The 27278-nt window shown below is 47.3% G+C and overlaps 11 protein-coding genes and 1 non-coding gene across 12 annotated transcripts; 9 read left to right on the plus strand and 3 right to left on the minus strand.

The window, feature by feature from the left end:
* Positions 1-20: 20 nt before the first annotated feature.
* NIT2 (putative hydrolase) lies at positions 21-929 on the minus strand (the record flags this gene model as incomplete). Its single annotated transcript, XM_022610275.1, has 1 exon — positions 21-929. The coding sequence occupies one exon, from the start codon at positions 927-929 to the stop codon at positions 21-23; it is 909 nt and encodes a 302-aa protein (XP_022466587.1).
* Positions 930-1170: 241 nt separating this feature from the next.
* SPT10 (Spt10p) lies at positions 1171-3165 on the plus strand (the record flags this gene model as incomplete). The annotated part of the gene is made up of 1 exon (XM_022610276.1): positions 1171-3165. One exon carries the CDS (start codon positions 1171-1173, stop codon positions 3163-3165), a length of 1995 nt encoding a protein of 664 aa, XP_022466588.1.
* Positions 3166-3444: 279 nt separating this feature from the next.
* Positions 3445-3600, plus strand: MCO6 (Mco6p; the record flags this gene model as incomplete). Its single annotated transcript, XM_022610277.1, has 1 exon — positions 3445-3600. The coding sequence occupies one exon, from the start codon at positions 3445-3447 to the stop codon at positions 3598-3600; it is 156 nt and encodes a 51-aa protein (XP_022466589.1).
* Positions 3601-4892: 1292 nt separating this feature from the next.
* Positions 4893-7307, plus strand: PBS2 (mitogen-activated protein kinase kinase PBS2; the record flags this gene model as incomplete). The annotated part of the gene is made up of 1 exon (XM_022610278.1): positions 4893-7307. The coding sequence occupies one exon, from the start codon at positions 4893-4895 to the stop codon at positions 7305-7307; it is 2415 nt and encodes an 804-aa protein (XP_022466590.1).
* A 412-nt stretch (positions 7308-7719) lies between these two features.
* On the plus strand, positions 7720-9222 carry CYS4 (cystathionine beta-synthase CYS4; the record flags this gene model as incomplete). The annotated part of the gene is made up of 1 exon (XM_022610279.1): positions 7720-9222. One exon carries the CDS (start codon positions 7720-7722, stop codon positions 9220-9222), a length of 1503 nt encoding a protein of 500 aa, XP_022466591.1.
* A 523-nt stretch (positions 9223-9745) lies between these two features.
* On the plus strand, positions 9746-10990 carry PTI1 (cleavage polyadenylation factor subunit PTI1; the record flags this gene model as incomplete). Its single annotated transcript, XM_022610280.1, has 1 exon — positions 9746-10990. One exon carries the CDS (start codon positions 9746-9748, stop codon positions 10988-10990), a length of 1245 nt encoding a protein of 414 aa, XP_022466592.1.
* A 542-nt stretch (positions 10991-11532) lies between these two features.
* CHO2 (phosphatidylethanolamine N-methyltransferase) lies at positions 11533-14079 on the plus strand (the record flags this gene model as incomplete). The annotated part of the gene is made up of 1 exon (XM_022610281.1): positions 11533-14079. One exon carries the CDS (start codon positions 11533-11535, stop codon positions 14077-14079), a length of 2547 nt encoding a protein of 848 aa, XP_022466593.1.
* A 138-nt stretch (positions 14080-14217) lies between these two features.
* Positions 14218-14706, minus strand: RTS3 (Rts3p; the record flags this gene model as incomplete). The annotated part of the gene is made up of 1 exon (XM_022610282.1): positions 14218-14706. The coding sequence occupies one exon, from the start codon at positions 14704-14706 to the stop codon at positions 14218-14220; it is 489 nt and encodes a 162-aa protein (XP_022466594.1).
* Positions 14707-16068: 1362 nt separating this feature from the next.
* Positions 16069-18627, plus strand: TIF4631 (translation initiation factor eIF4G; the record flags this gene model as incomplete). The annotated part of the gene is made up of 1 exon (XM_022610283.1): positions 16069-18627. The coding sequence occupies one exon, from the start codon at positions 16069-16071 to the stop codon at positions 18625-18627; it is 2559 nt and encodes an 852-aa protein (XP_022466595.1).
* Positions 18628-19106: 479 nt separating this feature from the next.
* GTR2 (Gtr2p) lies at positions 19107-20264 on the plus strand (the record flags this gene model as incomplete). Its single annotated transcript, XM_022610284.1, has 2 exons — positions 19107-19162; positions 19307-20264. The coding sequence occupies 2 exons, from the start codon at positions 19107-19109 to the stop codon at positions 20262-20264; spliced, it is 1014 nt and encodes a 337-aa protein (XP_022466596.1).
* A 1473-nt stretch (positions 20265-21737) lies between these two features.
* KNAG0Jtrna8L lies at positions 21738-21835 on the plus strand. The gene is given in 2 exon segments: positions 21738-21776; positions 21791-21835. It is a non-coding gene; the product is annotated as a tRNA-Leu (tRNA).
* A 419-nt stretch (positions 21836-22254) lies between these two features.
* Positions 22255-26868, minus strand: BPT1 (ATP-binding cassette bilirubin transporter BPT1; the record flags this gene model as incomplete). Its single annotated transcript, XM_022610286.1, has 1 exon — positions 22255-26868. The coding sequence occupies one exon, from the start codon at positions 26866-26868 to the stop codon at positions 22255-22257; it is 4614 nt and encodes a 1537-aa protein (XP_022466597.1).
* Positions 26869-27278: the final 410 nt, after the last annotated feature.

Here is a 27278-nt window from a genome sequence, read left to right on the forward strand (position 1 = left end):
GCAAACCAAGACAGTAGTGTCTAAACCGAGGGGAACAAATCACGGCGGCGCTGTTCCCAAAGGGGCATCCTCTCACGCACCTCTTGAAGCTTCGCTATATCTATATCGGCGACTATTAGTTGTTCGTTGGGGCCGTCAATATCCGCCTGGGCAATCACGTCCCCCCAAGGGTCAACAATCAAAGAATGGCCCCATGATTCTCTCTCAGGGGTGTTCAGCGAGGCGTGGTCCCTGCTCCAGTCATCAACTCTAAGTTCGTGCTTGCCACATTGCGCGGGCATCACAACGAAACACTGCGTGTCAATGGCCCGGGCCCTTGCCAGTATCTCCCAATGTGCATCGCCTGTCTTCATAGTGAATGCACTAGGGAAACACAGCAATTCGGCTCCCATCGATCGTAACTTCAGTGACAGCTCTGAGAAACGAATGTCATAACATATAGCTGATCCCAAACAGCCAACGGGGGTGTCGATAATGGGCGGGATACGGTCCCCAGGTTGGACGGAAAGAGACTCCTTCAGAATGGGACCCCTAGGTACATCCACGTCGAAGAGGTGTAGTTTCTGATACTTCTGAACGATCTGTCCGTCAGAGTCGATGTACAGTAGAACGTTTTTAACACGACTATCCTGTACAGCGTCAACAGATCTTGTCGGGGGTAAATGCACACCGATGGAGACATCGATCTTCTTGCCTGTCTCATGGGTCAGCGACCTAATGCTCTCCTGTAACTTAGAGACAAATTTGGGGGTCTCCCTAGACAACACAGATGAGTGCTCCGCGTTCTGACCCAGGTAGTCCGTCGCTTCGGGGAAAAAGATCACTTTGACGTCCTGCTTCAGGGCCCTCGAGATCAACCGTTTTATCACTGCGAGGTTCTCCCACATATTGGAGGAAGAGCACAGCTGCCCAATTGCAATTCTATTCATCGCCGTGTTGCCGTAACGGTAGTAGACACTCGGCAACGCTCCTTTGGACGTGATAAACCGTCAAGATCACAATCTTCCCTCGAACCTCTCTGTATTGTATGTATTATATATATTTTTGTTAACAGTATACAAAGAGATGATCTGTTCTTAGCAGACACTCTAGGCACAGGTCATCTTCTACATGTACCGCACTCCCCCGTATGGATATATAGTCCGCACAGGTGGCACTGGTTAGTGTTGGATGTCTTCTAGTGGGGAATCTAATTTTACTGGGGCAGACGGCTCCGGCGGTGCAGAGATTACATACTTCCAACACCAACAGCAGCAGCAGTTTCAGACGCCATTGCAACCTCACACGATACTGCTGAAGGATGGTGAGACCGTGGCAACGATGTATCCAGTTCCGTCATTTCAACACCTGCTGCCGAAGGGTCTACTTTCCTTTCTGCTGGATGAGTTTAACATGGAGGTTGTGAAGGGTGACTCGTTTCCTTACTACGAGACGCTGACGCTTTCTGAATTCAAAGACGTGTGGTTGCAGAAAGATGGGCATGTCTGCGTCATGGTTCTTGGGGAGATACCGGAACTGGACTACAGTGTGGACAACGATCTGACAGATTTGGAGAATAACTACGGTACGGATATCAATACGATGAGGAAGACCGCGCAGTATATCCGTAGAAAGGATTCCAAGAATCTGAATTTGAACATACAATGGGAGAAGCAATGTCTCGGGATATTCAGTGTCCATCCGGCTTACCCAGGCCGCTCATCGCACGTTGCCACGGGGACTTTCCTTGTCAATGCTGGGATTAGAGGTAAAGGTATCGGGAAGACTCTAGTGGAAGAGTTTATTGAATGGTCGCCAAGGCTTGGGTACACGTCATCGTACTTCCCCCTCATATATGGGACAAACGTTGGGATGAGACAGATTCTGGAGGGGTTGAATTTTAAGAGGATCGGTGTTCTGCCGGAATCCGGTATCTTGAAAGGGTTTGACGTACCGATCGACTCCTTCATATACGGTAAAGAGTTCACACACATCACGCGAAGCATGGATCTCTTGCGGAACTCGAATAAATCTAACGATTTGGCGAAATACGAACGACTGCAATACTACTTGGAGACAGGGAAATACCCGCTGCACACAGAGAGGAACGAGAAGGCCAGGCTACGGGTCACTGCGAAGACGCACCAGTTGCTGAATGGGAAGCTGATGTTTCGTGGGAAGGAGGTTGTGTACGATCCTGAGAAGCAACGACAGATCGTGATGGATACGCACTTGGTCGAGCATGGCGGGATCAATAAAATAACAACAAAAGTTGGCGCGAAGTACCATTGGAAAGGTATTAAAAGCACCGTGTGCGAGGTGATCGCCCAATGTACCAAATGCAAAATGAGATACCAAGATGGTACTGGTGTGATTGTAGATGATTCGGATAATAAAAGGGTGGCCAAGGCGCACATGTTGCCCAACCACAAGATCGATACACGGGACCTTCGAAGGCTGGCAAAGCCGGATAATACAGTCATGAACAGTGATGTGAACCTATCTGAGATGGCCGAGGCCGTTGTGGGCTCCTTACAGAACCAGATGAACTCCGAGGCCACGTATAGTAACAAGCGGGAGTACTTAAGTGGCGACAACCACTACGACCACAGAAACAACGGCGACAGTAACCGCACGGGCAGTTTCCCCCCCACTGTCAATACGAGCAATTCAGGTACCGTAGAAGATACCACTATGAACTCGTTTGATAAATTTGTACAACAGACGCAGAGTCGGAAGAAATCGAAGCACAGTTTACCAGCGAACAACAACAACATAATCAACGATACGATACTCAGTCTCGAGGACAACGTCATGGCTGCCCTTGAGATGGTTCACGATGGTGGGAAATCTGGCTCGAAAGTTGGAGACGACCACTCCCTGTACCAGCAGCCGGCCATTGACAACAATGTGAACGCTGTCTCTGACAGAGATGTCAATCAGATCTCGAACATACCGCTGATATTTGATTTTGGCGACGATTACTTGGAAGAAGAAGACGAGGATTACGAAGAACCGACCAACGGTGCAGGGAAAAACGCAGACGATGCAGATGATGATGACGACGTGGACGACGACGTGGACGTTTTCGAGAGCGGGATCCTGGACGAGTTGCAAAGTCTGCAAAACTTGGACGACGATATCCCCAATTTCGCCAGCACAGGATACAATGCGAGTACTAAATAAAACGCGCAAGAGGATACACAGCCCCCGCTATAAGACGGGTATCATAGAGAGAAATAGACAGTCCGTTGCTACGCCTCTCTTACTGTTCAACTGTTTCGCAGGGCTCCAATTTTCTGAGTACACCATAATGAACTAAAACGATTATTTTTTTTTGTTCACTCTGTATTTGGATAACCACTTGGGAGTACAGAGGGACAGGGACAGGTAGAGGACCGCAGCGACGTTATTGTACTGTTAGCCCCGCCCGTTTGAACAGTAAGACACGGTTTCTACTTCGCCATGTTTTTCTTTTTCAAACAGATCCGCGATATCTTCAGCAACTCGCATTCCAAACAGCAGCAGGTTATACTCTCGAGAGGCGCTTTCTTCCACTTGCTTGGGTATTTGGGTAGTTGTGTGGTGATATCGCTTGTTGCACAATCGACGTACTTGTGAGATGATCTGGTACTTCTGAAAATGTCATCCTCTCCGCCCGCAATTGGGTGCTTCCCTACCAAGTTTTGATTACTGGTGCGTCCCTTCCCCCCATTGAAGTGTGTGTATACCGCGAGGCATCTAGCACCTGTGTAACCGTGTACCGGCGATGGCTGCTGGGCTCAGTGACCTCTTTCTCGTATTCTGTTCAACATGTTCACAGATACAATAGCGAGGTGGTTTATTTTTAGAACAAGACCGCCATCCTCATAGCGGGCGGGTCCGCACCGTAACGGGACCCTGTACGGAACCCTGTACGGGTCAATTATCAACAAGCCAAGCCATCGGCAGTGGCCAAGAGGAAGAGAGGTGCTGCCATGGCCAAATGCGGGCTGTTCATTCTCCCCAAAGGGCAGTGTCGACCCAATTTGTACACTCTGTTTGCAGTGAGTGGGTTTCGGTGCTCTATTTGCGGGCAAGGCATCTTGTTCTCGTCTCTTTTTACCCGTTTCGGTACCTCGCATATCTGGGTCGGGATTGCGACTCTCTGCGGAAGTGCCAACAACAACAACAACCGCCGCCCCAGTTCATCTGCATAGACACAGTTCGCTGCCCTGTTTAAGCCGGGCATCCACATTCTCACGTCTCCTCCACACACACACACATATATATATATATAGCTGTAGAGTAGCGTTGTACTCCCCTGCTGGTGGAAACTCAAATCTGCATCTGATCTACATCTACATCTAAATCTATACAATTCGCCAAGCAAAACATTGGTGTCCCCGTCTGTTCTGAAAACAACAGAACAAAAACAAGTGAGACACACGCAACTCTCAACAGCAGCTACCAGCGAAGTCTGCTACCCATAGACGTCCCCATAGACGTCCCCATCAGCGTTTCCTCGCAGGTTGTCAAAGTCCCCACAAACCGCTGCAAAATCGGCCAACATTTTCTGTGTGATTTTTTTCTTAAAGAAGAAGGAATATAACATCGAGAAATTTATTTTATACAGAGATTGCGGTTCTAAAGTGGGTCAAAACTTGTATCTGTTAGTGGGTTACCGTTCACTGATTGGTACAAACCGCAGTCAGTTGGGTATCTTCGTCGTTGCATTCTAGATTGGTCTGCTGGGTAAACCATACAAAAGTCACACGTTCAGTATAAAGCGCAAGAGATCTTTGTCTTCTTTTCTGTTTTTTTGCAAGGAACACACGCGTGAGTCGATTGTCACACGTACGTACGTTTCCACTGTGACTGCATCTAGAATATAACACTGCAAATACACTCGCCGATTAATAGCGGATTGCAAAATGTCGGACCGGTTTCCTAGTGAGTTGTCGAACGACTCGCAGGATTCACTTGTCCAGAACTCAGAAACGTCAACCCCTGCACAGATCCCGCAGAGAAGCTCCTCTGTAAAGAGAAACGGATCCACCTCTTCGCATTATGATAATATTAACGCAAATTTGCATGCTAGAGTGAAGGCGTTCCAAGAACAGAGGGCTTTGAAGAGAACGAGCAGCACGGGTAGCAATAAAAGAAACTCAACGGATTCGCTAGCAGGGCAGCCCAAACAGGATGTACCCACCGGTGCGAACACCTCCTCGTCTAAAAATATAAACCACATCGTTAACAAACCGCTACCCCCGTTACCACCAGTTACTGCTACGGACCCAGTTCATGCGCATTCTTCGAAACCATCCCCGTCACCTCCACCTTCCTCTCTACCTTCACAATTAGCATCGTTTGCCTCTACATCGCAGGAAGATCTGTTGTTGCAAAAGAATAAGCAGCAGCAGCAGCAACAGCAACAACAAACGATGGGGCCTCCGAAACTTTCATCCATCCCAGCGTATAATAACTTAAAGAACCCAAAGGCTTCGATACCGATATCGTTGCCCCGGATGGAGAAGAGCAAGAATAAAGAGGGCCGGTTGGAACAGGGAGAGGTGACGGTCGCGGCCGCAGCGGCGGAGTCTGTTACTGAGAGAATAGAATCGGGCTCTGCAGTCACTGGTGTCCCAGCCATGAAAAGATCCTCGATGGTTATCGATTTATCGACACAGATAAGTAGTGTGTCCGTTGAAGATACACCCGGACCAGTAGAGGGGGGCACGCGAAATCCACAGGACGTAGTAGACGTCAGGACCCCTCCAAACGAACTGGACCCTCAGAAAGCGGGCGCTCACTCACCAAAAGTTATATCTCCATCGCAGTTCAACCCAATCAGAAGAGCACCAAAGAGACCACCGCTACCTAACGTCAGACCAATGCAGAATCCAACCATCGTGGGGCATGCCCCAGTGGTGCAAAACAGGCCGAAGCAATCCTTGTCTGCGCGCCGTGGGCTAAAATTACCACCCGGTGGGATGTCATTGAAATCGTTGACGAGACCCACACCATCGTCAAAGGCTGGGAATGCCGCTGCAGGGGGGAACAATACCCATTTGCACGAGTTTGCAGCGAGCCCCGTTAACAAGAATCATCATCACAGGCCAGGGGAGAAGAGGTCGAACCCGGGATCCCTGATAAACGGGGTTCAGTCACTCTCCACGTCGTCTGCAAACACGGAACAACGGGACACGGAGGGGACAGAACCAGTCGGGACGATCGGTTCCAATGGGTCCGGGTCCGGTGGCTCTGGTTCCGGATCCGGTGGACTCTTCTCAAACTTCTCCAAGTATGTGGATATCAAATCTGGCTCTCTGAATTTTGCTGGTAAATTGTCGCTATCATCAAAGGGGATTGATTTCAGTAACGGTTCCAGCTCGAGAATCACTCTCGATGAATTGGAATTTTTAGAGGAGCTAGGACATGGGAACTACGGGAAGGTTTCGAAAGTTTTGCATAAACCGACAAACGTCATCATGGCAATGAAGGAAGTAAGACTGGAGCTTGACGAGGCCAAGTTCAGGCAAATACTGATGGAGCTCGAGATCCTGCATAAGTGCCAGTCGCCGTACATCGTGGACTTCTATGGCGCGTTCTTCATCGAGGGCGCAGTCTACATGTGCATGGAGTACATGGACGGTGGGTCCCTAGACAAGATATACGATCAGTCACCAGAGATCGGTGGACTGGATGAATCGCATCTTGCGTTCATCGCAGATGCCGTGATCAGGGGGCTTCGCGAGTTGAAGGAGGTGCACCACATCATCCACAGAGACGTGAAACCGACGAACGTCCTATGTTCGAAGAAGCAGGGGACTGTCAAGCTATGTGATTTCGGTGTCTCCGGGAACCTTGTTGCATCGATGGCCAAGACAAACATCGGGTGTCAGTCGTACATGGCTCCAGAACGTATCAAGTCTTTGAACCCAGACATCGCTACATACACTGTCCAGTCGGACATCTGGTCGCTCGGGCTCAGTATACTGGAGATGGCGCTGGGCAGGTACCCGTACCCTCCAGAGACCTTTGACAACATATTCTCGCAACTGAGTGCGATCGTCGACGGCCCACCGCCAAGACTACCCGCGGGCAGATTCAGCGCGGAGGCTCAAGATTTCGTCTCCCTGTGTCTGCAGAAGAGACCCGAGCGAAGACCCACGTACGCGATGCTGCTGGAACACCCGTGGCTGGTCAGGTTCAGATCCGTGGACTTGAAGATGAGCGAGTACATAACGGAACGGCTCGACAAGAGGAAGCAGATCCTGCAAGAGCGCGGCGAGGACAGCCTGCCAAAGGCCATCCCAGCGCTGCACATGGGCATGGGGTCCGTGTGAGCCGACGCCATTGCGCAAGCAACCGGGTACAGAGACCATCGCTGAGCAACTGTTACCAACACAGCACGTGACTCTCAAAAAGCCTCGCACGGCGATTTTTTTGACGGAAGAAGAAGATAAATAACACAATTTTTTTCACTGTCGCAGTATATAAGAAGAGAAGAGCGATGCGATGTGCAAGGTGGAACTGTTCAGTCTCTGTTGGATGGTAAGCACACACACACACACACACTTATATATATCTTCATATATTGTTTGATTAGACAACGTCTGCTAGCTGAAAAGTATAGATAATTCCCACTTTTTTCTCGCTTTTCCCTTTGCTTTCAGTTCTTTTATATCTTGATATATTTGTCCAGCTGCCAGTGTTCAATTGATATCGTCCATCGATAACCTACAAATACATTTACACATGTCGGATTTTAGAACCAACGTGATCGATCTGGTCGGAAACACCCCCATGGTCGAGTTGACCAAGTTGCCCAAGGCTTTGGGCATCAAGCCACAGGTTTATGTGAAGCTCGAATTGTACAATCCAGGTGGTTCGACTAAAGATCGTATTGCCAAGAATATGATCGAGTATGCGGAATCGCAAGGTTTGATTTCCCCAGAGAAAAGTACACTGATTGAGCCAACGTCCGGTAACACCGGGATCGGTCTCGCCCTGATCGGTGCCATCAAGGGTTACAGAACTATCATCACTTTGCCCGAAAAGATGTCCAACGAGAAAGTGTCCGTATTGAAGGCCCTAGGTGCAGAGATCATCAGAACCCCCACGGAGGCCGCGTGGGATTCTCCAGAGTCTCACATCGGTGTCGCAAGACGGTTGGAGAAGGAGATTCCAGGCGCTGTCATCCTGGATCAGTACAACAACATGAGAAACCCAGACGCCCACTATTTCGGTACCGGTAGAGAGATCCAGCAGCAGTTGGAACACTTGGGGAAGTTCGACTCCTTGCGTGCCGTCATCGCCGGTGCAGGGACAGGTGGCACCATCTCTGGTATTGCCAAATACATCAAGGAACAAAACTCGGATATTCAGATCGTCGGTGCTGACCCTGTCGGGTCCATTTTGGCGCAACCAGAATCCTTGAACAAAGCTGATAGTGGAGAGTATAAAGTGGAAGGTATCGGTTACGATTTCGTGCCACAAGTCTTGGACAGGTCTCTCGTGGACAAATGGTACAAGACCGAAGACAAATCTTCCTTCATATACGCTCGTCAGTTAATCTCCAACGAGGGTGTCCTGATTGGTGGGTCCTCTGGTTCCGCGTTTGCCGCACTAGTCAAATACTGCGAGGACCACCCAGAGTTGACCGAAAAGGACGTTCTAGTGGCCATTTTCCCAGATTCGATCAGATCGTACTTGACCAAGTTTGTCGACGACGAGTGGTTGAAGAAGAACAACCTATGGGACGACGACATCCTAAAGCGTGTCAACTCCAGTGTCAAGGCCACCACGAACACTTCCAACGATATCTTCAAAGGTGCCACTGTCAAGGACCTGCACTTGAAGCCCGTCGTTGCCGTGAAGGACGACGCGAAAGTCGCAGACGCGATCAAAGTTTTAACGGATAACTCCTTCGACCAATTGCCTGTGCTAACGCACGACAACAAACTGTCCGGCCTAGTCACGCTGTCGCAACTACTGAAGAAAATCTCCAGTGGGGCAGTGACCAAGCAGGACTCTATCAAGGGCGCGTACCTGGACTTCAGCAAGCTGAACAACTTTGACGAGGTGTCCTCTTACAACGAAAACAAGAGCGGCAAGAAGAAGTTCGTTCAATTCAACGAGAACACGAAACTGTCAGACTTGAACAACTTCTTCGAGAGAAACTCATCAGCCATCATCACGAACGGCCTGACCCCGATCCACATCGTCACCAAGATGGATCTGTTGAGCTATCTGGCATGATCCGTAGGAAGTGTTGAACCTCCCCGACAGACACAGCATTCGCACAATGCATCCCCAAAACCATACATGTTACAGTACGTATATAATTTTCAAGTAGAACACAATATCAATAGACCCCCAGGCAAACGGGCATCGTTCTTTCCGCTGAAACAACGACACAACACGGCGATGTATCACCAGCTCACCTGTAAGTACCAAGAAGCGAGTTTTAAAGCATCCGGGTCACAAACTCCACCGCAAAAGAGCCCTCTTCTGGTTCAAGTTCTGACTTCTCGCCTTTAATTTTTTATCTTATTTTTTTTGTTTAAAGAGAAACTTCTGAGTTCCGCATTTTTGAAGAATGTGCACATTGCAAGGAATTGGATATGAGGATAGCACTTGGAGCGTCTTACTTTCTGTAGCTTGGGTTGTATTTAGGAAAGCATACTTTCTACAAGAGCGTTGGGATTCTGTACTGGATATCCCACACACTCCCCCCTCCCCACACACACACAGTATAAGAACAAGTTAGGCAGGCGTTGCGATGTCAGTGGACCCCAGAAAGAGGAAGAGCCGGCACGTTTTGACGCCGGACAACTTGTCTACCGCGATTCAAGTGAGCAACCTGCCCGCAGACTGGACGCAGGACATAGCGAGTTCTGTGGTTGCCGGGTCTGGGCCAGTGGTTGACATAGCAGCCAAGACTGACCCAAGGACTGGGAAACTGAACGCCATTGTGTACGAATACCAGTCGAGCAGGGACTGTGAGGATGCATACGCACTGCTCACCAAGATACAGAGGTTCCCCTGTACTGTCGAGAGGATAATCCCGAGCAATTACAAGGACAGGCTGCAACAGCAGCGGGACCGCGTCAAGCTGCCAGAGCTCGAGCTGAAGAGGGACTTGTTCCCCTGGGAACTCGGGCTGGAGTTGCCCTTCCAAATGGTTACCAACGTGCCGATCCCAAGAAAGCCCAACGCGAACGTGGATAGCAGCAGTAACAACAATAACAACAACCAGAATATAGTGTTCCCAGATATTCTCAGCAAGGCGTCAAGCCACTTGCCGCAATTCCAGTCCGGGGTGTTGACAACGCCGGATCCCGTGTCGCAGAATCTGAGCAAGATCCCGCCATTGCAGCTCATCGAATTCATATCGAACTTGAAGATCCTCGCAAATCAGGGGAAGTCGAAGAGGGTGCAGTTGGAGCAGTTCCTCATGGGGAACAACGACCTAGTCCTCTCCATCTCGCAGGCACTTCTGGAGATGGGGTTTATAACACAAGACGTCGTCGGTGCCGTGATCATGCAAGCGTCTTCGGCCGCCTCTAACACGGCCGCAGCAGACCCGAAACTCACGAGGAGCGGTTCTAGCAGTAGCAGTAGTGGGCCTGCTGGCCCAGTACAGAATGGCACTGGTCAAACTTCGCATAGAGGGAGCTCGTCGAGCGAACCCACGACAACGACGGCGACGACTACAATCCCTGCCCAGGCACCTATACAGCCGCCCTTTGCGTTCCCAGCACAACAGTCCCCGCCACAGCAACAGCAACGGCAGCAGTTCCCACCGCAGCAAGTCCCCGCGGCGTCCCCGCCGCCTCTACTCTACAAGAACACAAGCGGCACGGCAAACGGGCCCATGATAGATATACTGAAGTTGCACAAGCTGCCACAGCAGCAGCAGGACATGATCAAGCAAGTGCTGACGCTGAGTGACGCACAAGTGCGGCAACTCCCACCGGATCAGCAGACGATGGTCTCAAATCTGAAGGAAGAGTACCTCCTCTAAAGAGGCCACCCAAAACCAAACTACATAATCTGTACACACACACACATACATACATACATACATACATACGCACACAGCGTGAACCATCCAGCACGGCAACACGGCCAGCCTCCAGTGCCGACCGACCTCTATCTCAATCGCAATTGCCGTGTACCACAGTATAGCGGAAGGTTTTGCCGGTTCGGGAGGGACCCTCTTTTCGAAGAAACTATCACGTAATCGCAAAGGAAGAGGGCCACATGGGAGGCTCTTTGGTTGGTTCGTTGGCTTGGATGCATGTGAAGAGACCTCTGGCAGGCGCTGGTACGACACCTCTTTTATACTTTTGCGTGTGGGAAGGCTGACTCAGTGGAGCGTGCCTCGTAGCAGTTGTTGTTTTGGGGTATAAGTAGTAGTAGTGTCTGAATAGAAAGACATTGCCGTCGTGGTGTTCGGTTCCCCCATCCCAGCTTGCTTGGTTTACAGTTAGTTCAACCTAACACTGGGCCAGTAGGAGCTTTGAGGGAGAAAGGCAGAAGATAATGGTAACGAGCAACACCGGTATGGAGGTTGTTAAAGAAGTGGGCGACCAGGTCCACGCTGGTAGCGGTGGTGCGATTGCTAGGACGCGCTCAACGGGCGTCACTTTCAAACCACCAAAGACCCACGATATGGTAAGGTCGCTTTTCGACCCAACGGTGAAGAAATCGTTCCTGGAGGTGTGTATCTTCCTCGTATTGTTGTCTAATTTCGTCACGGCGTACAAGTTTGCTCACTGGTTCGGCGTGCCCTTCACCAAGAACGTGTATTTGCTACAGTATATCTTCTGGAGGCTCTGCTACAATGTCGGGATCGGTATTGTATTGCACTACCAATCACATTACGAGACGCTGACCCGCTGGGCGAGAGAACACCGCTGGTTCGACAAGGGGAACAAGTCCAAGCTCGCACAGTTCCTGCAGTTCGAGATCAAGTCCAAGCTCGTCGACACGGCAGATGTGTACCGCTACCCGGAGGAGCTGAACGTATGGCTCATCTTCAGGCAGTTTGTCGACCTGATCCTGATGCAAGATTTTGACACCTACGTCATATACGTGTACCTCTCGATGCCGTCGCACTGGGCGGACCTCGTGAACTGGAGATCGCTCGTCGGTGTCGCACTCATCGTGTTCAACGTGTGGGTGAAGTTGGACGCACACCGTGTCGTGAAGGATTATGCTTGGTACTGGGGGGATTTCTTCTTCCTGTTGAACGATTCGGAGCTTGTCTTCGATGGTGTTTTCAACATTTCGCCACATCCAATGTACTCCATCGGGTATCTGGGCTACTACGGTGTCTCGTTGATCTGTGGAGATTACAAAGTGCTGCTTGTTTCCATCTTGGGTCACTTCCTGCAGTTCCAGTTCTTGAAGTACGTCGAGACCCCACACATTGAAAGAACGTACGGTGTGGCAGCGGATGACGAAGCAGAGGGCAAAGTGGCAAACAATCATCAGATCGATGACCTGATAGCCAAGGAGAACTACGACTACTCGAGACCCTTGATCTCAATTGGCGTTTGGTTCAATAATTTCGATAAGCTGAGGGTAGGCGATTTGTTTACCGCATTCACAGTGACAAATCTACTGCTATGGTTTGTGTTCCACAGACCATCAAACACATTCCTGCTCTGGGCCACTTTTATGGCTAAGTTTACTTCGTGGTCTCTGATCACGTTTGTCCTGTTCAAACAGTCGAAGGAGAAATGGTTCACGAAGTTGTACTTGAGGAACGGGTACACGCAGGTGTACTCGTACCAGCAGTGGCAGTTCCTATACAACTTCACACAGACAGTAACTTACGTTCTGTTGGTAATCCAGACTTTCCAACAGGCGGTTAACGTCGGGTGGGACCGTTTCAATTACAGCAAGTTGATCTTTGGAATGTTGCTCTGCGCGTTGCAAGTGTGGTGCAACACGGAGATCAGGGACGCGATCTCGGACTTTGGCTGGTTCTATGGTGACTTCTTTTTGGGCAACTACATAAACACGCGGAGACTGACGTCGCAGGGGATCTATCGGTACTTGAACAACCCGGAGACCATCCTTGGTGTAGCTGGTGTTTGGGGGACAGTCCTCATTACGGATTTCCGGTGGGAGAACATCACATTGGCGTTACTGTGGACCCTGACGAATTTTGTGTTGGTGAAATTCATCGAGAAACCCCATATCGTGAAAGTGTACGGGGACGCAAACCGGGTCAGCGGTGTCGGGAAGACTCTTTTGAGCTTGAAACCGCTACGACGTGTCTCTGAAATCGTGGATAACGTGGAACACATTATTTTACGGTCCTTGCTGTATGACAACACGGGCAAGCAGATGAGCGATACCAGTGCTTCTGTGGAGGGCGATGGTTCCAAGACAAGGGACGATCCCCTGAGTGTGACGAAGCGCCGCAACAACGTCAAGGACTGGGAGCACGTTGTACAGAGCGCGGTGCGCCATGTGACTACAAGACTGGCCCCGCATTGCGAATTCGACATCTCTTTTGCTACCCGCGACGGTAGCGTTGTGCTTCCCGAGACGGTCACTCTGCTGTGGAGGTTACCCCAGGAGTTGTACAACGAACGGGACTGGATCGGTCTGTACAACGTGCTCGATACGAAGAACAACCGGGAGGTCACGCGTGTTTCCTCCCACGGCCACTGGACCCCAGCGTTGGCCAGTGACTCTCAAGTCAAGGAACATGCTGTGAGCGGTGAGGCTGTGTTCGACTTCCGGTTGCTCGTGTTCCGGCCCGGAATCTACGAGTTCCGGTACCACAGCAACAACTCGCACAAAGTGTTAATGATCTCGGAACCCTTCGAGGTTGCACTGCCCAGTTTCGACATGGCCTCCGAGGAGAGGTTCCGCACTGAACTGGTCGATTTCCTCAAGTCGGTGCGTGCTTTCAAGAGCGGACACTTCGACTTCCAGAACGGGAACTTGACGGTGCGTGAGCTACGGGACGTGATCCTACATAACGTCGGTGTCGAATTGACTTGTGAGTACATCAAGCGGGTCAACGGTGACGTCTCTGTGATCAGCGACAAGGCGTGGCACATCAAGAGTATTTTGGAAGAACTGCCATAGTACAATTAAAAACCCGTTGTACTTATTTTGCTTATATAACCAAATCTATGCGTGTAACCTACCCTTCCCTGAATGTGTGTATGTGTGTGTGTGCATTGAACCGTAAGCCATGAATCCTTGTTGAGAGGGGCTGCCCTCTCAGCGGTAGTTGCTTGATCCGCGCCTTTTCCCTGACGACGATCCCTGGACATTGACGGGCAATTCTGCACGCACTTCCAGTGGGAACACATTCGATCCGCTCCCGACAGACCCCTGCGTGAAGGACGACTGCCGCGAGTGCGACGGAGTCGGCGCATAACTGGACAAGACGTACGAGTTTCTTGGAGTGGGCACGCCGTACGCTGTGCCCGCCCCCACACACTCGTCCTCGAGCACGATGGCGCTCTCGTTGCTATCGCCTGCCTCGCACCGCGCCTGTCTCTTGTGTAGGATGTTCACCGTCGTGCGCAGCTTGTTGTTCTCCTGCTTCAACTGCTCAATCTCCCGCAAAAGCTTCACGACGATCGCATCTTGCTCGTTCTCCATCTTGTTAATGATCTCCTCCCTGGACAGCCGGCGCTGCTGGTGCCCGTGCTGCACGTGCAGGTGTCCCTGCTGCGAGTGGCCGAGTGTCTCTTGGAATTGCATCTATATATCTGGGTATGTGTGTGTGTGTGTGACTGTACCGTCTGGAATCAGGAGGAGTGATGAGATGGTCCCACCACTAAGGTCAAGTGCGTTATTATATACGTTACACTAGTTTTTTGTGACTTTAAGGACCCAGTGGGACAAGGAGATGACGCACAGAGGTAGAGCGACCTTCCCCTCCAATGCAGACCACGGCAAGCTTCCGCGGAAGGCGCGAAACCGCTCAACAACGGCGCTGTGGTCCGACAGGTGGGGGGGGGACTCGTTGAAGAAGGTCTTCCCGCGCAGGAAACTGACAGAAGAGGGAGCCGTATCGTTTAGCGATAGAGTGCGGCGCAGCAGTCGAAGAACGATAAGGAAGGTGGTGGTCGGGTGGACGGTTGTTGGTGGGCGCGTGGCGGTGCCCGTTGGGATTGGGCTGCGTTGGGTGTTGAGGGCGCGGCGGGAGCGTGGATGCGAGGTGCCAGCGGTGTACGTATCCAATTGCCACATGCCACGTAGACCGTGTGTGAGCTGTTCAAGAAGTGGGCTGTCTGGCACTGCCGAATTGGGCAAGTGCCATGTGTCGACGTAGCAAGATGTCGGGTGCTCAGCTACTCAGCTACTAAACTACCAAACTACAAAGCTAAGAAGATGTGTGCCAGGCTGCCAGGTGTCAAGATAAACCAACAGGTACCCTCTACCTCTTTGCCCGCTTCCCAATTGCCCAGTGCAATCCACCAGCTGTTCGTGTAAAAGTTACACTTCAATCAGGCACCCAATTGCGGTGTGCCCAGCTGTGAGGTGTCAAACGCGAGGTACCAGGCGGTGAAGCCACCCATCAGGCCAGCGGCCAGCGGCCAGCTGGCCGCTGGCCGTCAGGTCCCGTAAGGTCCCGTCGCCCAGAGGCCCCGGTCCCATCACTTCCCACGAAACTGAAAAATTTCTTCCATCGCGAGACCCGCAATTTTTCGCCGACGCCGCAGTGAAAAATTTTTGGCGATGTCTCTCTTCACTTCATTTTTTGGTCTCTCTCTTCCTTGAGTGATCAGGTTTGGAGTTTCTGTGCTGTACAGTAAGGGACCCACCGAGACACTTGGTCTACTTTGAACTAGGAATCAAGGTAGCAAATTGTTTTTGCCTCGTTTTCTCTCTCTACCTCTCTCTTTCTTAAACAAGCAGAGGAAGACAAAAAGAAAATAATTCCAAAGAGGTTCCCCCCATCAGATCGACAGAAAGGACTAGATTCAATTCTAGAGTCCATCTCCCCCCCCAGATCTTGACTCTGTGTCTACCTTTACAATCATGTCACAAGACCAGCAACTGCAGGAACAGCAACAGCGCAAACCAAGAGGTGCAAAGTACAACAACTCGAAGCAGAGGATGTATAACAACGGGTCCACTTTCTTGAAGTCTGCTCCAGCAGGGAACGGGCCCGTCCCCGCCACTGGTGCAGGTGCCGCAGCAACCGGGCCAATCCCGCAGCAACCGTGGGGGGCGTACCCGAATGCAGCGTACCAGAACTTCTACCCACAACCAATGATGCCAGGGATGCCCCCCGTCGGGGTCGGTATCCCCGCCATGCCAATGCCCACCCCGTCGCCTACCCCATCTGCTTCTGCGTCTGATGTGTCGCAGGAACCCGTGGAGAGTGAGACTGACGAGGAGAGGGAGGAGAAGAAACAGAAGGCAGAGGAGGTCAAGAAAAGTTTCATCGAACAAGTGAAGGCTAGAAAGGCCGCGTTGGAGCAGAAGAAACTAGAGGAACAGAGGAAGAAACAGGAGGAGGAGGCTGCGAGGTTGAAGGCGGAGAAGGACGCTAGGGACGCCGCTGCTACAGAGGAGGAAGCCAGACTCGCGAAATTGAAGGCCGAAGAGGACGCCAGACTTGCTGAAGTGAAGGCTCAAGAGGATGCCAAGTTAAAGGCCGAGGCCGATGCGAGGGCTAAAGTCGAGGCTGAGGCTAAGGCTGAAGCTGATGCTAAGGCCCAGGCTGAGGCCAAGGAACAAGAGGCAACCTCTTCTCCAGCGGAGACAGACGGTGCTGTGTTGACCTTTGCAGAACGTATGAAGTTGAAAAAGAAGCAAATGGCGACTCAGGAGGCTCAAGAGGGTTCTACTACTCCAGCGGCCGACGTCCCAGAGACCACCGAGACAGCACAACAGGAGGTGTCAGCTGATTCTCCAACTGATGCCCAAACTGAAACTCCAACGGACGCTACAACGGATACTCCCTCACCAACAGACGCCCCAGACGAAGCACCAAAGGAGGAGGAGGATGAAGACTTCATTCCTATCACCAAGTTTTTGGAGATTTTGTCAAAGGCAAAGCCATTGGAGGACCCATTCTCCTTCAAATACCCTGAGGGATTCGAGGGTCCAGAGGACAAGTACAAAAAGGCCGGTGTTAAGTACACGTACGGCCCCGCTTTCCTCCTACAGTTCCAAAACTCTGTTAAAGTCGGCCCAGACGCCGAGTGGATGAAGGCCACAGGGTCTAGAATCGTTATCCCACCCGGTATGGCCAGAGGCAACAAGTCGAGAGATTCGGGCAAGTTCGGCTCCCGTAACAACAGCGGCAACGACTTCAGGTCAGGGTCCATGAGAGGCGACTCCAGAGCCGGGTCCAAGAGAAGATCCAAGAGAGACGACAGAAGAGACGACCGCAGATCCAACAGACCACGGAGAGACCGTTCCGAGAGGGGCGGGTCCCAAAGAGGCGACGACAGAAGACCATTCGATGACACACCCGCAGAACCCGTCGCGCCATTCGTACCAACAGCAAACAGATGGGTGCCAAAATCCAGAGCAAAGAAATCCGAGGAAACGGAGAAGAAGTTTGCCCCAGACGGTGTCACCGAGTTGTTCGAACAACCGGAAATTGAAAGGAAGATGAAATCCTTGCTGAACAAGCTAACTTTGGAAAAATTCGACCCTATCTCTGCAGAAATCTTGACCTTGGCTAATTTATCCAAATGGGAATCCCGCTGTGAGACTTTGACCACCGTTATCGAGCAAATCTTCTTCAAAGCGTGTGACGAACCTCATTGGTCCTCGATGTACGCTCAACTGTGTGGTAAAGTCGTCAAGGACTTGGACCCTGAGATCACTGATGAATCCAACACGGACAAGACCGGTCCAAAACTGGTTTTGCATTACTTGGTGATTAGATGTCACACCGAATTCGAAAAGGGGTGGACCGACAATCTACCCACCAACGAAGACGGCACTCCACTTGCCCCAGAGTTGATGTCCGACGAATACTACAAACTCGCCGCAGCCAAGAGAAGAGGTCTCGGTCTTGTCCGTTTCATCGGTCACTTGTACCGTTTGAACCTGTTGACCGGTAAGATGATGTTCGAATGTTTCCGCAGATTGATGAAGGACTTGAACAACCATCCATCCGAAGAAGTCCTCGAATCCGTCGTGGAACTATTGGAAACCGTCGGTGAACAATTCGAACGCGACAGCTTCCGTGCTGGGCCTGCCACTTTGGAGGGTTCTGCCCTACTGGACACTTTATTCACCCTTCTACAACAGATCATGGAGACTACCAAGATTTCTAACAGAATAAAATTCAAGTTGATGGATGTCGTCGAATTGAGAGGAAGAAACTGGCGGAGCAATAAAAAGGACCAAGGTCCAATGACCATCGCACAGATTCATGAGGAAGAGGAGAGACAGCGTGCTTTGAAACAGATGCAGCAAAATAACTCCAGATCGGGCTCCAGACGTTCGATGAGGGATAACAGCAACAGGAACTCTTTCAGAAGAGAACCTTCGCAAACGTTCAGTAAGGACAAGGACAACTTTCTAACGAAAAGATCCTTCTCTCAACAGAAACAAAAGCCTCAGCAAAAGGAGGAGGCTGCCCCAATACCTAGCTCTGCATCTACGAATATGTTCAGTGCGTTGATGGACAATAACAGCGACAGCGAGTAATGAATGGGCAATCGAAAATAAGAAAAAAAAGAAAACTGGATAAACCCTTAAGCATCCCGCGCATCGACTTACATTGTAGTAATTATAAAAAAGGAGAATAAAGAATTGTTCCAGACGTCATCCACATCATCTTCTCTTCTTTTTTTTGAACGTTTTCCTTAATTATTCTTTCCTTCTCCCCTTTCCTGTCCATTACTATGTAATAATAATGATGATGAAAGGTCAGGAGCTTCGACAGGGATAGTACCATACACATATTTGTCCCCCTTTGTACATTTATATATAATCTAACCTATTCTATTATACAAAGCGCAAGCAGTTTTGTAGCATTGGAAGTTCTGCTTTATCTCAAAGCTGTCGAGGTCTCTTTTTTTATATCGTTTTTTTTTTGATGAACAGAATTTAGGAAACAGCGTCAAGTTTGATCAAGTATCAGTGACAGTAAAAAGGGAAGCAGTATCATAAGCAAACCGCCAGCCATGGAGTCCGCAGATGTAGATTCAAAGGCAATGGTTCTGCTGATGGGTCTTAGAAGGTATGTTGCTGTTGCCCTTTTTTTGGTGTTTTCCGCTTATCTTTTGATTTGATACAGTGGCCAATGGTTGCCAGCTTTCTTATCCGAATAGCGATACTAACAGAAAGTTACGTTCCCATAACGGTTCTATTTCATTATTTACAGATGTGGGAAGTCTTCGATATGTAAAGTGGTGTTTCACAACATGCAGCCGCTGGACACGCTGTACCTAGAGTCGACTTCAAATCCCTCAATGGAACATTTCTCCACTTTGATTGATCTTGCAGTAATGGAGTTGCCTGGTCAATTGAACTATTTTGAACCGAGTTACGATTCAGAAAGACTGTTCAGGAGTGTCGGTGCCCTGGTCTACGTTATTGACTCCCAGGACGAGTATATGAATGCCATAACGAACCTGGCAATGATTATCGAATATGCGCACAAGGTTAATCCGTCGATTAATATAGAAGTATTGATACACAAAGTAGACGGATTGAGTGAGGATTTCAAAGTGGATGCACAGCGTGACATCATGCAGAGAACCGGAGAGGAGTTGTTGGAATTGGGGTTAGATGGCGTGCAGGTATCATTCTATCTTACCTCTATCTTCGACCACTCGATCTATGAAGCATTTTCACGGATCGTTCAGAAATTGATACCGGAACTCACATACTTGGAAAACATGCTGGATAATCTGATTCAACATTCCAAAATAGATAAGGTCTTTCTCTTCGACATTAACTCCAAGATTTATGTCTCTACGGATTCGAATCCCGTCGATATTCAAACATACGAGGTGTGTGCTGAATTTGTGGACTTGACAATTGACCTGTATGACCTTTATAAGAACACGCTCGATTCGAAGGGTACAAATGACCAGGAACAGGGGAACGTTCGCGAATTGAAAAATGTCTCTGAACTGGGGAATGGTGTGCTAATTTATCTCCGGCAGATGATTCGTGGGCTGGCATTGGTGGCTCTAATCAGACCCAACGGTGCCGATGTGGAAAGCTGTCTCACTATCGCGGATTATAACGTTGACATATTTAAAAAGGGACTAGAAGGTGTATGGGCCAATTCGAGACTGAAGCCTCAAGAACAACCTAATCAACAGATAGAGTAGTTAGTTTACACAAATCACACTATACATAATTAGTCCGTGTGGGATAATTTTTAATTCATTGTACTGAAATATGTACCCCTGTCAGATGACAAATTACCATCCCAAGAGTTCAATGGAATAGCTGAGAATTCTAAATTTCTGCGTATGAATCATCATAAAACAATATTGATGAGGAGGACTCCTGGATATAACACTACGAGGGATGGTACGTACATGATATATACCGAAGGTCATAGAACTTGTAATTACAGAATTGCTGACTTTGAATTCAGTGGGTGTAAGCGTCCAGTTGCAATTCATTTACTAGCACTGGTAAAGGCTGTCAACAGTAGCAAGATCCGGAAAAGACAGATCTACTGTATTTGATCCACAGAACATAAATTAGATATTGTGGGCACAGTTTATAACAGACATCTCCTTTGCGCTACTCTAAATTCCAGACCTGGGATAAAACAAGAATAATGTAGAATCAACTATTATCAAGAAATATGCATGTACCACAACACAACTGTCTTTCGTAGCAACTTTGCTAGTTTATTTATTTGCTTTCGATGTTTGTTTCATGTTTTTTGTTTTTCTACGGAGTACATCTAAAAATAAGTTCCATTATTACCTAAACAATTCGATAAAATTATAAGACGATTCACAAAGGGGCCAATAATGAGTACACCGTCTTCTATTCGTGATATGGCTGTGTGTGTAACACTCTGTTTTATATAAAGGTATCTAGTTACAGTCTGATGCGTTATATGATATTAGACAAGTCGAATAACCCCTACCTCTAATCGTGGTTTCCACACATCGAACTTGAATGTGCCGTAGTTTTTAGTGACTTTCATGGTTACAAGTCAAGTGATAAGTAAAAAATATAATTTACTGTTTCATGTTACTCACTGTGAAGTACACGGTGAATTCTGAAGGGCAACACTAAGCTCGAAAAAATAAACTATTGTGATTCATTCCAAAGTCAATAGAGGTATTAACTAAAAGCAGTAGTTATATGTTCAAAGCAAACAAAATGTGACACTAATCAGTTTGTAGCCTATTGCAAGGCCATGGCACCTTGTAGCTACTGAGCTCTTCCTGATATATCATCAAATCATTAACATTAAACAATTTTTGGAGAATAGGAACTGTATTTCTGTTGATAAACAAATGAAGTGTGTTAGTTCACAAAAAGAAAAATATCTGATAACAGTGGGAAGCCTTACACTTTTCAGGGAGACAAAAACTTTGAGTTTTGACCAGCTAAAAACAGCAGCCACGGGACCAAAAAAAAGAATATAGAGGACCACCTTTTACAAAAATTTCTGTATTGTTTGAGATTCGAACAAGAGAGATAAACCTTGATTTTGACGCTAAAATACGGTATAAGGGCTTTCCGGATGAAGGCAACTTACTATGACAATTAGGATGGAACATTCCCAAGTAACGTCCTATTTGTAAACCTGATATAAACCAAAATTTCAATTCGGGAGTTTGGCCGAGTGGTTTAAGGCGTCAGATTTAGGTGTAACAGCTTGAATTCTCTGATATCTTCGGATGCGCGGGTTCGAATCCCTCAGCTCTCATTATATTTTTTGTTTTTTTCGCGCAACACCCACTCTAGATTGGTGGAGACTGTCGCCAGACACGGGAAAGGCAAATTGAACCATGTAGTCATCATGTTCCGGCGCCCATATGATGTGTCTTTCATTTTTTGGATTTCATGTTTTGTTGTACATACCTGAAAATATAACAAGGCCTGAATATCTCAAACAAAGAAAAAGCACCATTATCTACTCGGCTCCATAACTTAGAAGTGGTAAGAGAAAAAAACGTATTTGATTCCACTACTTCCATCTTCAAAAATGTGCCGTCGCCTGCGATACATGTGATTTGAGTTCTAACTGATAATAAAAGTTGACTAAAATAATATATATTTGTGTTCAGCTCGGTGTTGTCCTATGTGGAATTATACAAACACTATTGTGAACAACAGTAGAAATGATTATGTGAGGCCAGCTTTTTCACAAAGTTGGTAAAACAAGGTTGATTTATCTGCTAGAAGGGAAGCGGGAGAATTAAATTCTTTAACCTCACCTTGTTCCAAAACCAAAATTCTGTCACTGTCGAGCACGGTATCAATTCTATGCGCAATAGTAATTATTGTTCTATCACTGAACGATTCCCTGATTGTTGCCTGGATAATTTTGTCCGTTTCGACGTCCACGGAAGCAGTAGCCTCATCTAACACCAATATTTTTGACCTATTCAAAAGGGCGCGAGCCAGGCACAGTAACTGCCTTTGTCCGACGGATAGACTGGATCCACTCTCCTTAATTCCCAGTTCTAAGTAGTCGTTTAACGGCAACTCACTTCCACTCTCTTCCATTAATTTCTTCAAATGCGGCTTCAAATGGGACAAGGTGATAGCGGTGTCCAATTCTTTATCAGAAAACATATTGAACGGATCCAGGTTTGAACGAACAGTTCCTTCAAAGGCTTGTGCATCCTGAGGAATAATAGCCAGATGACTTCTAAGATCAGATATCCCAATTTTCGATATATCCATACCATCAATAATTATAGTACCCTCAATTGGCTCCAGCAGACGAAACAAAGCTAACGTGAGGGTGGATTTTCCTGCACCTGTTCTTCCCACTATACCAACTTTCTCACCTGGGTTGATGTTTATGCTGATATTTTTCAAAACAGGATCGAGATTTGCCCTGTACCGTGTCGAATAGTTTTTGAACTGAATGGCACCCTTGGAGGGCCAATTGCTTGCAGGTCTGTAGTCGTCAACAATTTGCTCAGCCTCACTTGGTAACTCACAATACTCCATTATTCTCTCAACAGAAACAATACCCGTCTCAATCATCACAGATGATCTCACAATCCACATTAAAGAAGTGGTGACCTGAAGAACGTAGCTCATCAATAAACCAACCATACCTGCTGTTAACGGCTTGCTCGAGGATATGGTAGACAGAGATAACATCCCTGTAATTAGCACCATGAGTGCACCAATAGTCTGTAAACGTATCGACAACCACCTATTCGTCGATCTGTAGTCGAAAACACAATTTATGTTGAACTGCACTCTTTCGTTGTTCAGATATTTGAACATAGAAAAGTGCTTGTAGGCTCTGATAACGGCCAGCCCGCCCAAACTCTCACCTACGAGAGACATGATTGGGGAGTAAGAGATACTCGTCATTCTTTTCAACTCTCTGGACTGCACAATGAATAATTTTTGGTAGTAAATGTAGATAACCATCAAAAACAAACAGAAAACTAAGAACAGAGGCATCGAAATAGTAATCAATATGACAGTGATCAGATAACTGAAGATTGATTTGAAAAAAACCATAAACACCATTTGCAATGTCGAATCGACAGTGTCGATATCAGCAGAAAATCTGTTAAGGATGCGACCAATTGGTGTAGTTTCAAAAAATTGCATTGAACTGTAGACTATAGCGTGGGCCATATTGTCGTGAAGTTTCTTAGCTCCTCTAATAGTACAGTATACCAAAAGAATGATCGTTCGTAAATTGTTAAACGCTGCAGAAGCAATACCAATTAATGCGTAGATACCGACAAACTTCCAAACATCAATGTTTTTGTTATATTTCTGGTTGTATTCGGACCAATATTTTAACCAAAAAGTTTCTGCTAGGTCGAATAGCCTTGACAAAATCAAGAATAAGAAGAACAAAACAACGCCCGTTATTCCACAGGCCTTCGCATAGGTGATGTAAACAGACCATTTTACTTTACCCACCGCAGTTGCTTCGGCATTTGAATTGTTCGCGCTATCCCCTTTGTCCTTCTGCACAAAGGGGTGGGGCCTCAGTGTTACCAGTGATGCTCTTCTTGAGTCAACCTCTACCACAACAGGATCAATAGCATCTTCTATGTCTTGGAATTCTGCCCCTTTTATAAAAGATGCAGAAGATTTAATCTCTGAAGAGGTCGACGATTGCAATTCCAAACTGCCAAATTTCGCTCTAAATTCCTTCAGCAGCTTATACAGAAAAGGTTTCACATCATTATCTTCAATCGCTTCTGCGTATGTGCTTTCTTCAATAATGCGCCCATCCTGCAGGACATATATCCTATCAGAGTGTTCCAATACAGAAATGTCATTGGTCGTTAGAATAATTGCTTTATTTTTCAGCAAACCAGTATCCGAATCCAAAACCCGGTGGATAATGCTTTTACGGACACCCGCGTCAACAGCAGACAATACATCATCCAGCAAATAAATATCAGAACGCGAATATACCGCTCTGGCAAGAGATAATCTTGCCTTTTGTCCCCCAGACAGAGTGATACCTTTTTCCCCTACCAACGTGTTATCGCCATCTGGCAGAATCTTAAAATCGGGTCGCAGTTCGCAAGCCTTGACTGTCAGATTGTAAAAAGTTTCATCGTATCTATGCCCGAAAAGTATATTTTCCTTGATTGAATCATTCATAATCCAGGCTTCTTGAGGACAGTATGCAACAGATTCACCTCTAATTATCAGTTTAGGTGGAATTGCTTTCTGTGAACCGCTTGTACAAGGCAACTGCCCTAATATTGACTTCAGTAATGTCGTCTTACCAGAACCTACTCTACCTACCACACAGGTTAAAACATTCTTTTTTGCCCGAAAGAAATCTATATCTTTCAATGCGACCACCGTTGACCCAATAGATGTCTCTTCGTCGGTGCCATCGCCTGCTTGGAGGCTCGCTTTAGATTTCCAAAGAAATGTAGCGTTGAGTATTTCGACTGCAAATGGAGACTCATCGTGCTTATCAGCTATTTCCTCAATGAATGATCTGTCCAGCTCTTCACCCAAAAGGAATTTTTTCACTCTTCCTATTGAGACATTGGTCTCAATAATTTGGCTTATTGTAGCTGGGATTGTGTATATGGCGTCGTTCAGTATATTGAACAGGGACAAAGAAGGAAATACTAGCTCCGGAGTTAGTGGATTATCGGTTATGAGAGAGTAGATAGCAAAGGTAGAACAGGTAACTACCAAGGGCACGCAGTTCCAGGCAAAGTAAATTAGATTTGTCGCAATTCCAATTTTTTTTAAGTTTGCCAGCTCTAGATCATTACGAATATAACTCAATCTTTTCAACATAGGCTTCTCCCATGCATATAACTTTATGGATTTCATTGAGTTTAGCATTTCACTTGTAGTTTTGATTCTTGCGTCATTGTATTGCATTTTAGTTTTAAATAGGCCCTTAACCTTTCTTGAAAGCATTGCATTAATTGGCATCATGATAAACATTGGGATGAGACCACCTACCGTTGCCTTGCCTAGTAATAGATATAAAGAAATTAGTACAATTACCATCTGGATAGGTGCACCAATGATGGACTGTGAATTTTCGAAAAATCTTTGAATTTTGAGTACATCAACCGAGATATAATTCAAAATATCCCCCGTTGAAAACTCCTCCTTTGCTGAATGCGATAGCTTCAGGCTCTTTCTGTAAATCATTGTAGAAAGAGAACCTCTAATTCCCAAACCGACTTGAAAAATTGTGATGTAAAACTGATTGCCTAAAAGTGTCGAAATCACATTAGTCAAAAAGAGAGCAAGTGCAATAAATACACCGTGAAGTATTGGATAAGTTGAAACCACGTTTGGGTTAAAGCGTATTATGAATAACCTCAAAAATTGGGGCTCTAGAATAGTCAAAAGGTCCTTTAAAGTTTCAAAGGTAAACGCAAAAACAATACTCAACGCAAAGGTCCGCCACAAGGCGGTGAATAGAGAAAACTTGTTTTCCCATTTTTGTACCTCCCAGTTTTTCTCCACCTCTTTACAAATACTGGCAATATCCAGGTCGACGGGGGGTAGTGGAAGGTTATTTGGGTCTCTCAGTTTGTTGTTGTGGTATGTCTCCATAATCAATTCATTCATCCAAGTGAAAGTGAGGTTGGCAAAGACGTGTACTGTTGGGAACCAACTCTTCTCCTTATAATACGCCTTTATTTGCTCCGCCGGTTCGAACAAGTAGACATCGTATAAGAAAATATTGAATGCATTTAGGAGTAATGCAGCTTCCAGTACAGATGATAGTGTACCATGGGTTAGATTATATGCTTCATCTGGATAGTGGGAGTATTTCTGCAGTACTTCGAAACCTAGCAATATTATTTGGAATAAATAATAAAATAACTGGTTCCCAATGGAACATATGCTTTTAAAATATTGCAAGTACTGTGTAGGGAGCGAAATTATCAGTACAAACGTCAAGTTCGATATGATATTATACTTCAAAACAGACGGCGTGGATTGTACACTGCTTACAAGGATCAGTTGGCACATTAAAAGAACAAACTGTAAACTAATCGACGACAAGTGAAGCAGGTGTTTCTTGGGGACCACCGTTGGCACTAGTATTTTAGCTGCCAAATTTCGAGGTGCCTTATCACTTCGCCACAACTGGATAAGTTGAACGGCACCAACCGCTAAGAAAAACAGGGCTTGGCCCATCGACACCATCGACAGAAAGCATGGATTTAAGGCGTTGACGGTATTATCTATATAGGGTTTGAACCCATAAGGGCAACCCGTCGTATTACCGAAGTATGCAACTGTATTCATGCTTGTGCGACAGACCCCAGAGCAAGCGTTAGATGCTTCTACACGTTACCTGCCGTGATGCCGGACTAATAAACTGCATTGTATATGCCCATCTTTATATATTTTTCATGTACTTTCCCTTTGTCACCCGCTCCCCCAAAAGCCTTTCTGACGTATTATCGTTAACGACGAGTAGAGTATCTTTTTGCTCTTTAGTGACAGAACGTACTCTGAGTCGAGGTCACCCAGAATAGTACGCCACCCATGTTACAGTGTTCTATCAAAAGTGCAAATGACTTTGGAGTTCTAATAAATAAATATACATGACAAGAGAAAGGAAACAGAGAACAATTATCGTTGAAATAAATAAATAAATAAGAGGTTTTTCGTTGAATGCTTAAGAGTGTCGACTAGGACTCTCCAACTAAAAG

The sequence above is a fragment of the Huiozyma naganishii genome, chromosome 10 (assembly GCF_000348985.1).
Source record: "Huiozyma naganishii CBS 8797 chromosome 10, complete genome".
Lineage (NCBI taxonomy): Eukaryota > Fungi > Ascomycota > Saccharomycetes > Saccharomycetales > Saccharomycetaceae > Huiozyma > Huiozyma naganishii.